The sequence below is a fragment of the Meleagris gallopavo genome, chromosome 5 (genome assembly GCF_905368555.1).
Source record: "Meleagris gallopavo chromosome 5, MGAL_WU_HG_1.1, whole genome shotgun sequence".
NCBI classification, from domain to species: Eukaryota; Metazoa; Chordata; class Aves; order Galliformes; family Phasianidae; genus Meleagris; species Meleagris gallopavo.
Window position 1 is genome coordinate 13,687,568 of NC_139408.1, and position 16,600 is coordinate 13,704,167.

General features: G+C 40.6%; 1 protein-coding gene across 5 annotated transcripts in view; it reads left to right on the top strand.

Annotated features, from left to right (window-relative positions):
- MOB2 (MOB kinase activator 2) overlaps positions 1–16,600 on the top strand; it is a 111,112-nt gene that overhangs the window by 10,510 nt on the left and 84,002 nt on the right. The window contains exon 1 of one of the 5 annotated variants that reach the window (XM_085224328.1): positions 2,738–2,775. The exons of 3 other annotated variants lie outside the window; for them this stretch is intronic. In XM_085224328.1, coding sequence (XP_085080454.1) covers positions 2,753–2,775 — 23 coding nt within the window. In that variant the 5' untranslated portion in view covers positions 2,738–2,752. Of the gene's footprint in view, positions 1–2,737; positions 2,776–9,460; positions 9,487–16,600 lie in introns of those variants that run through there. One more of the 5 variants, XM_019615413.2, reaches the window with a different exon arrangement.

The window sequence follows — 16,600 nt, forward strand, 5'->3', positions numbered from 1 at the left end:
GGATCCTGGTTACTCCAGCTGGATCACATAGGAGCAGTTATCATTTATCTGGATAGATGTCTGTGTTGTATGTGTCACAGGTGCCTATTTTGTGAGCGGGTGCTTGCAATGTGTTACTTGTATGTCACAGTGTGCTGTCTGCATTGGTGTCTGTTGTGACTTTCAGTTGCCTGTGGCTGTGAACTTATTGCCTTCACTTTAATCCCTATGCCAACAGTTCTTGTCCCATGGCTTGTGTGTAATATATTTCTCTAATTGTGAACTTAGCACACTTTTAAGGTGTGGATGTGGTTTCAGTCTGTCACTTCACAGGCAAAGGTTCTAGTGCTAGTCATGCCAAAAATCGATGCATGCAATTCAGTGATCTCACAAATCAGGCCTAAAGATACCAGTGATCAGTCTCAAAAGAAGAAAGACAAAGGAACACAGATGTCTTTTTAAATGATGCTAGACTGGAACTTGAGAGCACCTAGCTACCAAATGAGCACAGCCTTTGTGGACAATGCAGTGCCTCACTAGGGAAGAATTAGTTTTCTGGAGGGCTTGGTTTGGTGGGGTGATAGAAAAAGAAATGTGACTGGGCTGAAATGTGCAACTTTGTGCTAGATTGTGTCCTCTGCCACTTCTTTGAAACTAGACTTCAGTAACTTTTTATTATTGTATTGATCAAATACTCCAGAAGTCAAACTGCTTATCTGTTAAATGAACTGGAAAAGTACATGAGACTTGGAGGAAGTTGAAGGCTGTTGTAATGAAGGAACCAGACTGCACGTGTAAACCAAACCCACCCAGCAATTTTTGTTCCTAGCAAAGTGAAATGTGAAGATCTCTATTTTTTTTTCTATTCCTCTTAATTCTGCTGTTCACTGTCTTCAATCTTATTCTTTCCTTAAATGGTACCCAGTTTTGCTAGCTGGTTGAAGAGAGAGTTAATTTCACCTGCTTGGTATTGATTACTGTATGGGAGCTGTTAGGTCAAGGCCTGAACTGATGACTGAGCACCTGGTGAAGGGGATGGCTGGCCCAGGAAGCAAACAATTCCCCTGTGCTTCCCACCTGACAGAAAAGGTGGACCCTGGACTCATTTAGGCCTCTGAAGGGAGCACGTCTCCTGGATGAAGGCTGCTGCCTGAGAATGAGTGTTCTGCAGCCAGAGACTCTCATCACCAGCTGGGTGAGTCAGCTTTCTTGTATGTGCCTATTGGTATTCCCAGTGATACTGTATCTGGTATTGTGAAGAACTTGTCAGAAGCAGTTTTGCTCTTTGCAGGACAAACACATTATGTGTATATGTGTGTGTGTGTGTGTGTGTGTGTGTATATATATGTATGAAATGGGTAGAGTCTGTGATAGCTAAATTAAGGGGATCATCCATCTTAGCCTTGGAGTTAGGTGCAAAATATTGCATCATTTTGGGAAGGTGGTGCCAAGATAAGGTCCTCAATATATCTGAGGCTGTCCCTTTACTCTTTTGCTAGTATATGCCCAGTTACATGCACTTCCTTATATCCAAAACAAAAAAAAAAAAAGCAGGACCAAGCAGCAGTGAAAACTACTAATCCAAATGAATGCATGTTCTCACTGAAAGTAGTAATGTGGCTGCTTTCAGGAATGATCCCTGTGGTTTGTTTCTCTGGGATCCTTGGAGACTTGCAAATTGGGTGGAGCGCGCAGGACATAAAGCAAAAATATTGTGAGAAACCTGTCCAAAAAGGCTAATCTCCAAGGAAGACAATGGTAACAATGGTTATCACAGAGTCACGAGCTACTTATTAACTGGAGGTTGCTAAAACAAATATTATTTTAAAGTGACAGCCAGCCACAAACATGAAACTATTACCACTTTTTATTCTCATTTCAGATTTGCTTTTCTGCACCCTGTATTTGGATTCTGGGAGTAAAATGACTGACTATTACAGCAGGCACTGTGTCAGGCCTTCAAAGAGAGAATGAGGTTTGCTCTTGTTACAAAATCAAATTGAGAAGAACTTCAGATTAACTTTAGGTTTCAAATAATTGCTTGTTCTGGTTCATCATATGGAAAAGCAACAGTAGGCTCAAAAATGGAGGGAGAGTCAATGCACAAGTGATTCTACAAGGCATTGAGTAGCTAGCATACTTTGACAATAAAGAACAATTTTGTGTAACAGTAGAAGGTGAGAATATTAATAGGAAGAATTAGTGTGTACAATGTATGGTTACACTGCAGGTTTTAAATTGTGTGATTCACTGAGGTTAAATAGTATAATTCTGTAAAGATTAACCATGTTAGCAAGAGTATCAGCAGTTGTACTAGCTAGGATAATATTGGTTTTAGTCCACACATCAAAGCAGTGTGCCATAGAGCTGAGAAAAGATTTCTCTTGGGATATAGAGGCAGCAATTAGCTGTGTTTTGAGAGGTTTGTGGAGCTTTCTGGAGCACTCCAGTGTTGTATGTTGTCAGAAATTGAACATTGGGCTTGCTAGGCTGTGGCTTTGTATTATGCACGGTTCTGTGATATCCAGAATGTATTTACATAACAGCACAGTAAAGGTTAATCTTTTTTTCTACTTGCAGTCTTGTTTCTTTACAGTGTACAGGAAGTTGAGATACTTGATAAAAATCTAGCCTTTACAGAGGGACTAAAATTAAAACTAACTTGTAAAACATTTGTAGTGCTTATTTCTAATGCCTTTTTCTTTTTCCAGAAGTACTAAATGTGCTAGTGATTCAATTTTAAGCTTGAGAAACAGTAGAAGATACCAGTGCAATGCTTTTGCTACTACTTTTGAGGTCAGTGTTTTGTGTGTTTGCACTTCTGTGGCATCTGTGCAGAAAGGCGAAGAAATTGATGTTTAGCCTGGAAAGGAGAAGGCTCTGGGGGGACCTCACTGTGGCCTTCCAATACTTGAAGGGAGTTATCAACAGGAGGGGGAACGGCTGTTTACAAGGGTGGGTAGTGATAGGATAAGAGAGAATTGTTTTAAGCTGAGACAGGGAAGGTTTAGGTTAGGAGGAAGTTTTTCACCCAGAGGGCGGTGATGCACTGGAACAGGTTGCCCAAGGAGGCTGTGGATGCCCCATCCCTGGAGGCATTCGAGGCCAGGCTGGATGTGGCTCTGGGCAGCCTGGTCTGGTGGTTGGTGACCCTACACATAGCGGGGATTAGAAACTAGATGGTCATTGAGGTCCTTTTCAACCCAGACCATTCTATGAAACAAATGGTGCCCAACTTATTATTTTTTTTTCCTGGATTCAGCTGTCTTGTTAAGATGCTTCGTTCTTGTGTTCATTTAGAGGCCCTGAATTACAGCATCTGGTTCCTAAGCATTCTGAAGTCACTCTTTGTTGTATTTATTGTTCCCTGTTGTTGAAATGTCACCTTTGGGACCCTGGCTGTCATTAGACACGTTATAATTATAGGTCATTGTAATGATAAATGCAGTGATAATGATAAAGAAAGACAAAATCGGTTTTTGGGAGATAAGACTTGAAGTCTTACAGAATTAGAAATATTCCAGGGTGTAAATATTGACTCACTGTGGCATGCTTTTCTTTTATTATTAGTTGTGAATTAGGGGTGAAAATACATCAGCTTTTTCCTTCCTGCCATGAAGAGAAGCGAATTAAGATGGAGTCTGTGACATGGGAAAGAATAGAATGCAGATTTGGAAACAGAGCTGCTTGGTTATGTATACAAGCTGCATTACTGTTCTGCTGTGGTTTTTCTAATCTGCAGTTGCTTGCTTTTCTATTATAATGCTTTTTCAGTAACAGATATCTACTCAGATTGAGGATGTGTTTGCAGAGATGCCAGATGGTGCACTGACCTTTGTCTTCTCCGCTTGAATCTGTAGTGCTTCTCGAACAGTTTAAATACTTAGGACTTGCATTCTCTTCCTGGGTATTCAGAGCTGAAGCTTTATTATAAACTTATGTCAGAACTTGAAGGATTGATTTCGGTCTACAGTAATTTTCTGTATTCTTTTTTTCATTTTAATGTTAAGCAGAGTTTGCTATTCACAGTTCTTCACTAAGAATTGCTTTAGCATCTGGAAACACAGAACAAAATTATGGATTGAAGGTGCTTTTCTTAAATGTAATTGCTACTTAAAATTGTTTGAACAGTACTGTGGATACTCTGCCCTTCAAAAGGGGAGTTGGTTTTGGTTTCACTAGCTGCATGTTTTATTTGTTAGGCTTTTTTGCATATGTGCAAGGACAATCTAAGCATGTGATCTAATTATACATTGTAATTTCAAAGCTTTATGGTTAGTAATGTGTTAGGTGACTAATCCCATCTTCTATGTACTCTTAATGGAGGAAAAGTCTTGTTCAGGAGACAAATGGTATCAAAGTAGATGACGAAAATGTGATGCTGCTGGGTTCTGCAGAGAGTGACATGTAACAGAGCAATACAGCAGGACTTGTTCGGGTATTGTATTCTCCAAAATCTCGAGGGGAAGATTAAGTGCTTTGTCTTGCAGTTATGTTCTTCTGAGGAGTCACCTCTCCTCCTGTACCAATGGAACAAATGAGGCCGTAGCAGTAGCTCTTCTGCATCTTTGTTATGGAGAGCTGCACGGATCGTATAAATGCTGTGTCTCCTTCATCCTTTCTCTGCTAGCAAGTCTAAATTTACCAAAACAAGGCAGTGAAGAAGTTGCTGATAAATTTTTTGAACGACTTTGGAAACAGCTCACAAATAGGAGAGAAGAGGAGGAGGGAAGGGTAGGAAATAGGGCCTGCTTCCTCTGATACGTTGCGGCAGCAACTTGTATCATACTGAAGTCTATCAGGGAGGTTACATTCATTTTGTCCAAATGGCTCCTTTGGACATGGCTACCTCAAAGGAGATGCAGTTTTCATGACGGAGAACTACTGCTGTTCCATTGCTCTAGTTTCCGGTAAGCTTACCAAGGACTCTTTTCTCTCACATCACAGTGCAATATATTAAAGAGCATAGCTGATGTATGCATGAACTATAAGCCTTTCTAAAGACTGCTCTTAAAAAGAATTTGACTTTTTTAATGTTCATCTGTGTTATATTATAGCTGTGAGTATTCTCAGTGTTTTAGGTGCTACAGGAATTTGTTTCAGTGTTGAAGTGACTGTACATTTACATGTTCTGGCTACTTTAGTTTTCATTACTGTACCTGTGATGGAGATAATTTTTGCCCAGTTTCTGACAGGCAAATACAGATTTCTTTTGTGCATGTCATTGTCATGGCAGCTTTGTTGCAGCTTGATATTACAAGAACAAAAGAAAGCTGGGGACCGTAGTGGGAATGTTAGGGAGGGATTAACAGAGCCTTGTAGCTATGGAGTTAAGCTGAGTTTCTGTTTTCACTGCCACTGACATCTTGATTTATGCATACTGGGGATGTTTTTAAACACAGAAGCAATAGGAAATAAGGCAGTCTGCTTGTGCTTCCTGCGGGGCTTCTTGGCTTTGCCTTCCAGTTAGGCAGCAGCATTCAGAGCATCATCTTGTCATTCCTTCCACTTGCTGCTGTTTACTTGTTTTGCCAGTTACAAGCTCAAACCTTTATGTATCTCTCTTCCTCTTTCCCAGATTTTCCTTGAAGATGTATGTCGGCAATGTGCATACGAAAAAAATTTCTGCACATCGTGTTTTCAAACTGCTACTTCATGCAGTTTTGCACCCGAGAATGTGGCTTGAAGGATGTCTTGTGCTTGGATCTGACAGTGAATGCTAAGGAAATGGTACCTTAAGTACCAAAAGAGTTTGGCGTACAGCATAACTTTAATTTGTGAATGTGTAGCATTTAGAAGTATTTAGTCATAATGCAAATATTACGTTGCCTAAATTTTCTTTTATCCCTTTCTCTTCTCTCAGGATATATTTTAAGAAAAAAAAGTAGGCTGGTAGTGCTTTGCGTATTCAAGCTGTCACTATGAAATGCTGCAAGCTTTAACGAATTTCTGCACAAACAAAACCTAGCAGCAGCCTGGAACAGAAATATGAATTTCTCCATTCTTCCTGTTATTGGTAATTTCAGTTGTGCATATTGCCAAGGTAAGCTGGCCTGCAAAGCAGAGGAGGGTTAGCTGTGCTGTCCATGTAACTAGTGTGAGAACAAGCATTCTTCAATTACCAAGCACTTCTGAGTGGTCTATTGGTGATGGCTGGCATTGTTTGTGATTCTAATATTGTAACAACCTATTGTTGACATGCTGAAATATTTATGTATTTCAACATATGTTGACTAAAATACACTCATATATTTTTGCTTATGGGTTTGATACAGAAGAATTTTTTCATCTCCTTTTATAGACTACTGTAGAACAACCTGTTAACTTTTTGTTACCATGCTGATAAGTGCTTCAATCTGTATAAAAAGCATGTGAGCATGGAAACTTTCCTGATCCCTTAAGTGTTTTTTTTTTTTTTTTTTTTGCTACCACTGAGGGAAATTTTCCTGTAGTACTGCAGTGAAATACGGATTTCATCAGTTAACCCTTCCACAGTGTTTCTCACTCATTTTTAATAGTGCACCTAGAATTTTTACTGCATCACTGAGAAAGCTGTGATTTCTTCTTCTCAAGATGGTGTGAAATTTAGGTAATTTTTTTCTTCAATACTTGAAGTTGAATATACTGAATTAAATTGCAGACTTATATTGTTGCATAGTTTACTGTTTGTTTCCTTAATCTTTTTTCCTATTGAGAATATTTTTCACCCTTAGGAGAAGTGGTGCTAATGTTTGTCACATAATGAATAAATCTGCTTTGGAAAGTTCCTCTTCCTAATTCCTGCCTTTAAAGTTTTTGTTATGGTTCTAATTAGTAGATGTTAGCATATGTATCAAAATGGAGAATGTTCAAGTACTTATTTGGAAAACTAGTGCTAGGTTTATCTCATCCGTCTGTATCATTTGGATTGACAATGAACGAAAACATTAGCACGCAATTATGAGAACTATAAAAATCATGGGCACAAAATCAACCACGATAAAAACCCATCTTATACATGGCTGTTCTTCTTGTAGCATCTGTGCTGCTCTTTGTGACTGTTAATTCCTAGGGTATTGAGAAGGAGGAGATAGAGTAGGTGCATCTCTTGGGGTAAAACAAATACACCTTTACTTTGCTGGTGTTAATGATGTGCCACCCAACAGATGTGTTGATACAGTCTAATACCTACGTGTGGCTGATGCCTCCTATTGCAGCTGACATGGTGAGCTCTGGCAGCATTGGGAGCTGCCCCGATTGCTGCTGCTGTAGTGCTGGAGGAAGTGAGGAGAGTGCTTGGAAGGTCTCTGTGTTGTAGACTTGCTGTGGAAGCCTCAAGTTTGCTACTTCGTTCTGCTCAGTGAGCACTCCATATCAAACTTTTCTTTATATGTGTGACTGTTGGCTTTTTCTCCAGAAAAGCATTTTAGCAGTAACCAAAGGATCATAGAACCATAGAATCGCTCAGGTTGGAAAAGACCTCAAAGATCATCAAGTCCAACAGCATCCTACCCATACTACCCTGACTCTATCAACCCTCTGCTAACTCATGTCCCTGAGCACCACATCAGAACGGTTTTTAAACACATCCAGGGATAGTGACTCAACCACTCCCCTGGAGAGCCTATTCCAGTGCTTAACAACCCTTTCTGTAAAGTTTTTCCTGCTATCCAACTTAAGCCTCCCCTGGCACAACTTGAGGCCTTTTCCCCTTGTTCTATCACCAGTGAGAAGAGAGATGGAAAGGCTCTTGAAGTCTCTTCAATGGAACTTGAGAATGTAGATTTACAGGTGGGGGATGGATCTTAATAAAAAGTACATAGTGATATCCTATAACAGTAATCTTCCCACTACTCCTCTCTCATTTGGCAGCTGAAGTGCTTGAGAGATCTCATTAGGAACAGGATCATGGTAGTGATGCAGGTTAGAACAAATGGGAAGATTGCAGCATTTAAGTTCAACTGGGACAAGCTCCTGATCCAGATCACTGTAGGGCTTCACAATACCTCTGCCTGGCAGAAGGCTAGCGTGCCACAAAGTAGGGACGTTCTAGTGACCAGGAGTGGTACAGAAGGGAGCAGGATCGGATTTGGTGGCAGTAGTGAAAGTCTGCTGGCTTCTTTGTGAGGCATTGGCATTAGATGCAATGGTCCTTCAAAAAAAAAAAAAAACAAAAAAAAACCACAAAAACAAACAACAAAAACAAAAAAACTCGTACTAGATGGGAGATGAACCTTTTTTTTTCTATAGAGCAGGCTAAATTTGTGAATATTCAGTTATTTCCTCTGAGGAGTAAATGGGAGATGCAATTGTACAGACATTTGAAAAACTCTCAGTGCAGAAGTGTCATTTTGACAGACTATGCTTACTGTTTGTTCAGAGGAAGAAAAGTACCTTTGCATCTGATCATACAATACAGTCAGGATGGCAGTCACTGTGCTGTACCCTGCTCTGGTAAATAGGAAAGTACTGGAGCAATTGCAGAAGCAAAGTCAGTTCTTAGTTAGACTTCTCAGATACGTTTAGTTGCTGCAGATCTCATGAGAGTTTGGGACGATGGGTTGTATGTATGTTTGATTTTTCTTAGGAATTGCTAATTAGACTAAGATTTAGCAGATTCTGTACTACACTTTCCATAAATGTAGTCTTTTTTAGCTGAGATTTAGCCATTCTAACCTGATTGTAGTTGTTGGAACAGTAGTCCGTATGTCAGCTTATTTCCATTGGAAATAGATTTTTTTTTCATCTAAGTTGCTTTGCTACAACTGTAGAGTGAATGCATTTCAGACACTTGCTGCCTTTGTCCTGTTTTCCTCTGTGATAATAACCAACAAAACGCTAACCTATATGTTATGTTTTTCTTGCTGTTTTTTCTGCTCACATAACAATTCCCAACTGGGATGCAATATATCCCGGGGACAGGAAAGGATTCCCTTTGTGGTTACTGAGATATAATCATTTGGTTTGATTTCAATAAACAAAACATACAGCCCATTGCCAAATGCAGCTTTTACCTATGAAATTCTGCCACTGAAGATGTGGCTGTGGAAGACACTGCTCTTCTCTCTCTGTGCATTTGCCAGATGGCAAATTGGTGCTGGTCAGAGAACAAGAGAAGTTCACAAGTAGGATGTGCTTTGCTTGCTATCTATTGCCACGTGCTCCCAGTCAAATGCTTTGTGATGTGAAAATCCAGCATATAATTTAGAAATCAGAACCACACTTTACTAATATAAAATGACATGAAGTTCTCAGCTAAAATCAATTATATCATAAAGTTCTTAATTCACTGCCAGCTATATTTTGTGTGACTCACTGAAGATGACTAATTTTGTTCAACCTGATGTTACCTAGCTGCTTTTCAGAGCATATATTTACCCTTCTGACCAAGTGACTCTGTTCTCTTAAAACTTCTGATTTGTTTGTGTTTTTCAGGACCATTTGTGCTTATTGGGTATGATAGACAAGTGGATCGATACACTTGTTACAGGGCCAAGAACGCTGCACTCAGCCCTGAATGCTTCAGAGGTATTGTGAATTGCAGCCGTGTAGGTTTATCAGAAGCAGCTGTTTTTGTTCTGTGAATAGATTCATCTGGGCTGGGGGGAGAGAGCCGGTGGCTCTTAGAGATTAACTGGTGACAGTTTTGCTTGGGAAGTGTACCAAGTTTTAGCAGAGCTAATGTAACAGAGAGGAGGTGAAAAACGTGAGCCCTACTAATCTTTGTGTCAGAAGAAACCTTCAGGATTTGATTATCTGCACGTGGGTCTAATTGCAACCTCGATTAGAAGAGTGCCTAATGCTTCCTACTGCTGTAAAGATCTGGCTGAGCAGTTTCAGACGTTTGGCCATACAAGGCCTAGATGAGGAGTCAGAGCAGCTGTGTCCTTGTGCAGGCGAGAGAGAGCTGTCTAGTTTATTGGATTACCTCTTGTCAGATCATGGTCATATATGCTTTTTAAATCCCTCAGGGCAGAGAGAGAGTGCCGTAGAAGGGATGGCTTATTTTAGGTAAACTGATTAAGACCACGGTCTACTTCTATTTTGCCTTTTCTGCTGAGAAATGTTGGAATGTTTCATGGGAGAGTAGTGTGAAATGTTCATGTTGAGTGTTGAGTTTTTTGTGGCTAGAAGCTGCGTGGCATGTATGAGCTGAGCAGAGAGTCTGCAGCAGCTTCAGTAACTTCTTCACTTTTTGTTTAATTTCAGGAAGTGGTGGGTGAGTGGATTCCTCTTCCCCAAAGAGGAAGGTTTCCTGGCTTTGCATGATAGATGATGCAGCATTGGCTGGTCTGGGAAGTGTGGGGATAATAGGCATATGTTGGGGTTGTAAGTTAGATTCAGTGGCAATTAAGAAAAAAAATCTCTCTCCAGAGGAAAGCATGCAGTGTTTGAATGGCTCAGTAGTTGTAGGACAACTCTGTGTTGCAAATAGAAGCCTGTCCTGTGCATGTACTGGGTTTGTGACAGTCAGCTTTACAAACTAGAGTTTGTAAGTGATACCACTGTGTTCTTAATCTTAAGAGCAATGTGTATGTGTTTGGAAATGTTTTTAAGTAGTGCTTTTCACTCCCTCAGAACACAGTCATGTATGAAAAGATTGATTTTTAGGCTGTGATACCACTGGCATAAAGGAGGATAACAGTTTTCTACATTAGTTCTGCCACTATCAGAATATTGTTGCTTGATCAGATTATCATTTTACTCTTGTCATCTTTCAGAGACTACAATAAATCACAATTTGTAAAAGATGAGAACAAATCCACTATGATAGCGAAACTCCCAGATGTAAGCATGAAACTATAGGGTTTCAGAAGCTGTTTGAGATTGGTTTATAGAAGTGAGATGATTCTTTCATTTGAAAAACTTAGTTTGACACTGAGCTAAGTGGATTTGAGCTCTTTAAATGTTCTGTATTCAACTGTTTCACCTGTTTTCTAGAATGAAGGCTTAAAAAGTCCTGTAGCTTAATTGTAAACTTCGTAGGCTTTTTCCCTCCTCCTTGCTGTGCTGTGCTCTACCCAGTGTAATTGGGAACATTTTATATAATGGTAATGAACTTGGCAAGGGAAGAGCCTTTTGCCTGCTGCCAGAGTAAAGCAAACAAACAAATGAGGAAAACAAAAGTGGATCCCTCCCAGTCCCCTTCATGGGTCTCATGGAGTGGCTGGCACCGCTGACCATTCTGGTGGAAGGGTGGAATGTCCTGCCATGCATTCCACGCAGATGGCCTGGAACCCAGCCACCCTAGCAAAGCAGAGAATGCCGTGCCTTCAGCCATGCCACTTGTGATTTAATTGGAAGTGGAGCTGACTTAAAAAGTAGCGCATCATCAAGAAGTGCTGTTTTTCTGTGTTTCCAGAAATTACACAACAGTTTTGCTTTCCTGAGTATTGGCTCTGACCTTTTGTTTGCTCAGGAGAAGCTGAATTTCTCTGCCAGACAAATCTTTGCAGGACTTCATCTTAAAGATATCATCTCTCCTTGTTGGGGCACCTTGCTTCTCAAAGTCTTAGTATCTCCATCTGAACTAAGCACAGACATCACCTAAAGAATGGTTTTTCCAGTAGTCAGCTGTTCTGCTTCTCACCAGTGTATTGGCCTCCTGCTTTCAAGGATGGTGAAGTGATGCTTCCTATGTAGTAAATACCATTGCTGCTCCTTGGGTGCATTAGAGACAGCTAATTATGTTTCCAGACTGCTCTGTTTTTATAGCTGTGATGATCAGTGCTAACTCCTGATACAATACTCAGATCCCAGTTCAGAGTTTCTCACTGCAACTTTCTGGAAGAAGTTGCATTCACTTTTGATTTAAGATTGATTGCAGAAGAAATGTGCTGATTCTTGCAGGACTATCTGAGTACATCTTGTATATTGCTCTCTATACCTCTATGTACAGTAACAGCTTTGTCATTAATCAAGTCTGCAGGTAGCTTGAGAGAGGAATGGCTCCTTTCAAATAGCCTGTGTATTGTTTGAGTCACCATTAAGGAAGCAAAACACTGTAGCCTAAATTGAAGGATGCAATAATGGTGCTTTGTAGTTATTTAGCAGGCAAAATCTGATGCCATTAAGGAATTAGAACACCCTGTCCTTAATTGAAGGATACACTAATGATGTTTTGTAGACATCTCATAGGCAAAGTCTGTGATTAGTGTCATGTATTGTTTTAGAATCTGGAGAAGGAATTGAGCAATGTTTATGAAATTGAATAACTTTAGGAAGAATATGGGGAAAACTACATCACCTAATTCTACAACATTGTTACACTTTCAAGTGCTGGCTGGTAGTCTAATGTTTCCTGATGTCTAGTAAGAAATGGTTCCTCACAGCTGACAGAAGTGTAAAGCTGGGCTATGGCTTACATTAGAATCATAGAATAATTAAGACCTCCAAGGTCGTCAAGTCCAACCTTCAGCCTGTCAACACCAAGCCCACTGAACTATGTCCCCCAGTGCTGTATCTTCATCTTTCTTAAACATCTCCAGGGGCAGTACCACTTTGCTGTGCAGCCTGTTTCCAACGTTTTATTATTCTTTCAGAGAATAAATTTTTCCATGTTTCCAACTGGAACCTCCCCTGGTGCAACATGAGGCCATTCCCTCTCTATCTATCACTAGTTAACTGGAAGAAGAGACTGAACCCTACTTTGCTGCAACCTCCCTTCAAGTAGCTGTTAAGAGTAATAAGGCTTCCCCTGGAGTCTCCTCTTTTCCACACAATACAATCACAGTTCCTGCAGCAGTTCCATGTAAGATTTGTTCTCCAGACCTTCCACGAGCATAGGTTGTCCTTCTTTGAGCACTCTTCAGCACCTCAATGTCTTTTTTTTTTGTAGCAAGGAGCCCAAAACTCAACATGATGTTTAAATTGTAGCTTCACCAGTGCTGAGTACAGGAAAATGATCCCTGGTACTGCTGGCTATGCTATTTCTGATATAGGCCAGGATGTCACTGGTCTTCTTGGTCACTTGGGCACAATGCTGGTTCAAGTTCAGCTGCCTATTGACTAACATCCTCAGATCCTTTTTCACTGTGCAGCTTTCCAGCCACTCTGCTTCAAGCCTGTAGTTGTTGTGACCACTGTTGAGTCTTATGCAATTGGTCTCAGTCCATCAATCCTGCCTATTCAGATAATCTGTACAGTCTTCTCACCCTCGAGAGAGTTTTTCTTCCACCTTGGTGTCATCTGCAAACTTAATGAGAGTGCACTCAATCCCTGTTTCCAGATCATCAGTGAAGATATTAAACAGGACTGGTCTCAACGCTGACCCCTGAGGAATACCACTAGTGACTGCTTATGAGTTGGATTTCTATTCAGCAAGGGCCCTCTGGGCCCAGCCATTGTGCTTTTTTTTTTTTTTTTACTGGCACCTGTGCAAGCCATGAGCTTTCAGCTTCTATAGGAGAATGCTATGAGAGTGTTTTACCTGAAGTCTGGGTTGTCTATGTCCACAATCTTTCCCTTATCTGCTAGATAGGTCCCCTGGTCATAGGAGGCAGATTGGTTGAGCAGGATCTGCCTTTCACGAATCTCTGAAGGCTAGGCCTGATATCCTGGTTGTCCAGCATGTGCCATGTGGTTGCATTCAAGGTGATCTGCTCCATCACCTTTCCTGATACCACGGTCAGGCTGACAGACCTGTAGTTCCAGGATCCTACCTCTGACCCTTCTTATAGATGGCTATGATATCATGTTGGCAAGCCTCCAGTCATCTGGGACCTCCCAGTTTGACTAGGACTGCTGATAAGCAGTGGAAGGTGGCTGGATGAGCACTTTGGCTAACTCTGTCAGGACGCTTGGGTGAATCTCACTTGGTCCCATAGACTTGTGGTAGTCTAGGAGAGGTATGTCTAATCTGTGGGCTACGTGTAGCCCTGTGCAGCCCATTCTGTGGCTCTTCCCTATCCCATAAAGGTGGCAGCTCTGCCCTACAGAGCAGCCTGACCCAGCCCTGGCTGTGTGCCCATTGCTTGGCAACAACCAAACATCTATGTGCAATTGGCACTGTTTGAGCTAAAGCCAGGATGTGGGGAGGATGCCATAGTGCAAACTCAGTATGGCAAGTAATGTTATGTGTTTTGATACATTGGCTGAACATGACCCTCTGAACAGTGGAAAAAGATATACAGCATTGCTTTCCATCTAAATAAAGGAATTTGAGAACAAGTTTCAAGGTTAAAAAAAATAAAAATAAAAATTTGAGACTCAATTTTCAATCTGCCTAAATACCTTACATGTGAATTTTCAAATGGAGTGTAGGGTGATACAATCAGATATTCCATAAAAAAAAATTGATCATGTTTGTATACTAGAGTTCTGTAACACCTGTCTTACCAGAGAAAAATATCCTGTGCTTTGCAATCATGCTTATTGATGTCATTGCTTTTTGGCAGTATATGCATTTATGAACAACTATTTTCAAAGATGAAGTACAGTAAGAGTAGAATTTCATCAAAAATCTGACGAACACCTTGAGAATTCATTAAGAATAGGGACTGCTTCCATTAAATGAGACTGCATTAGTTTCACAAAAACAAGATCAAACATCCTTCTAGTTCTATATTTTGTTCCTTTTTAAATTTTTTAATAAATGTATTAAAGTTTTATTATATACTTTAACTGAATTGTATGTTTTATGTGTGACCCAAGACAATTCTTTGACACTTGCACTCAGTGTGGCCCAGGCAATCCAAAATGCTGGACATCCCTGGTCTAGGAGAAGTAACAGGTTGCTGTTTCCTCTTCAGTTATGGAGGGCTTATTCTGCTCACCATTCCTGTCTTCCACCTCAAAGGGCTGAGTACTGTGGAGATAACTGAAATGACTAATAGAGACAGAAGCAAAGAAGGCATTGAATATCTCAGTCTTTTCTTCATCTTTTGTAGTAATGTTCCCCACTGCATCTGTTAGAAGTTGGAGATTCTCCTTGGCCTTCTTTTTGTTGTTAATGTATTTGTATGACTTATTTTTGTGATCTTTCACAACAGTGGCCAGATTAAGTTCTGGCTGGGCTTTTGCTTTTCTAATTTTCACTCTGCATGTCCTAGCAACATTCCTGTTCTCTTCCTGAGTTGACTGCCCCTTCATCCAAAGGTGATAAGCTCAACTTAAGTCTCAGCAAACAGCATCCATGTTCAGCTAGGTGAGTAGTCTTCCCTTTCAGCTCATTTTATGGCATGTGGGAATGGCCTGTTCCTGTGCACTTAAGTCTACCTTCTTGAGGAATGTCTAGCTTTCTTGGACCCACTATGTGCTTAATGACTAGGAAGAAAATGCTGTTTTAAAAAAGTAGGTTCTATTAGCCTACTTCTTTTAAAATATTGAAAGAATGCTATGCAATCCTATATATTAGAATAACAAAGTGTGAGTCAATTTGTCTTTCCAGAGGTCAGTGGCAGTTTACAGCCAGTGCTATCAGGACAGCTACAGAAAGCCTTGGGAAGCAGGGATGCTCTCACTCATGCTACTGTGTGTGTCCTAGGTGCAAGAATGCAGAGGGAAAGTTTCCACTCTCCAATATTCTTTGGCTTATATAATCATATGGTGGCCCAGTGTATTGGTTTGCAGGGGCTGTGCTGTGCAGCTGTGAAACAACGTACCCTTTTGGTAAAACAACTGTTGGTGTGTGTCTTCTGTGGTCCCACCTGAGCTTGATCCAATTTTGAGTATCACAACATGGACCTTTTGGAGATCTTGGCATTGAACTGGTGTGTTTTCAGGGGCAGATGTTTGCAATGCAATTATCACTACATTATTGTCACAAAAGAAATGCAAGTAAATATCCAAAATCTGTGTGTTAGACTTCATTATGGTGCCTTTTCCAATATTTTTGTTATCACCTGAAGCTCTTAAATACATTTTGATGACAAACCTTCTCAAGACCCTTGCTTTTACATTAATGTTTTAATTGCACAAGTTTCATGCTAGTGTTGGCTATGACTGTGCTATATCCTTTCCTCAGTTTACCATTGTCTTGAGATACAAGTAAGAGGACAATTACATGTATTGCCAGATTAACCTATACTTAGTCTGTAAAGCTCTTTTCCATTTTTTCTTCTGTGTGTTTTTAATGTCTGCTTTTCTAAAATATCCAAAAGGCAGTTAGTAAGGGCCAAATTAATGCTGGATAATTATAAGAGAAACGTATTGCCTGGAACCTTCTATTCTAATATCACTTTCCTGCTAGCTCCAGTTAGAAGAAAAGAAATACATTAGTCACTTGAAAAGGCCAGCAGTATTAGCAAGTCATGTAGCTTTTCCACTGCTCTCAGCATCCTGCTCAGTTTCCCAGGGGCAAACCTAAAAGTACACAGTGTATTGTGTCACAAATTGCTGTGTCTTCATTAGCCAGCATTCTTCCCTGGGATTTGTAATTGTGCTGTGCTGAATCTATCGAATAATGAATTTTAATAACCTTAGTTTGGCTGTTCTTCCCAACAGTGAATTGGTTTACTTATACCTGGGTTGTTGGGAGCAACACTTTGTGCACCTTTGCCACTGAGGCCCTGTGGGACAAACTGTCAGAGCTCTTGTCCCTGGGAAGGACCTGGTGGCATGGCATGGCAGCTGATGCTTCCAGCTGTGCTGGCACCTGCTGGGCGGAGGAGCTGTTGTCAATGTGGGGCTGTCCACCTGCTTC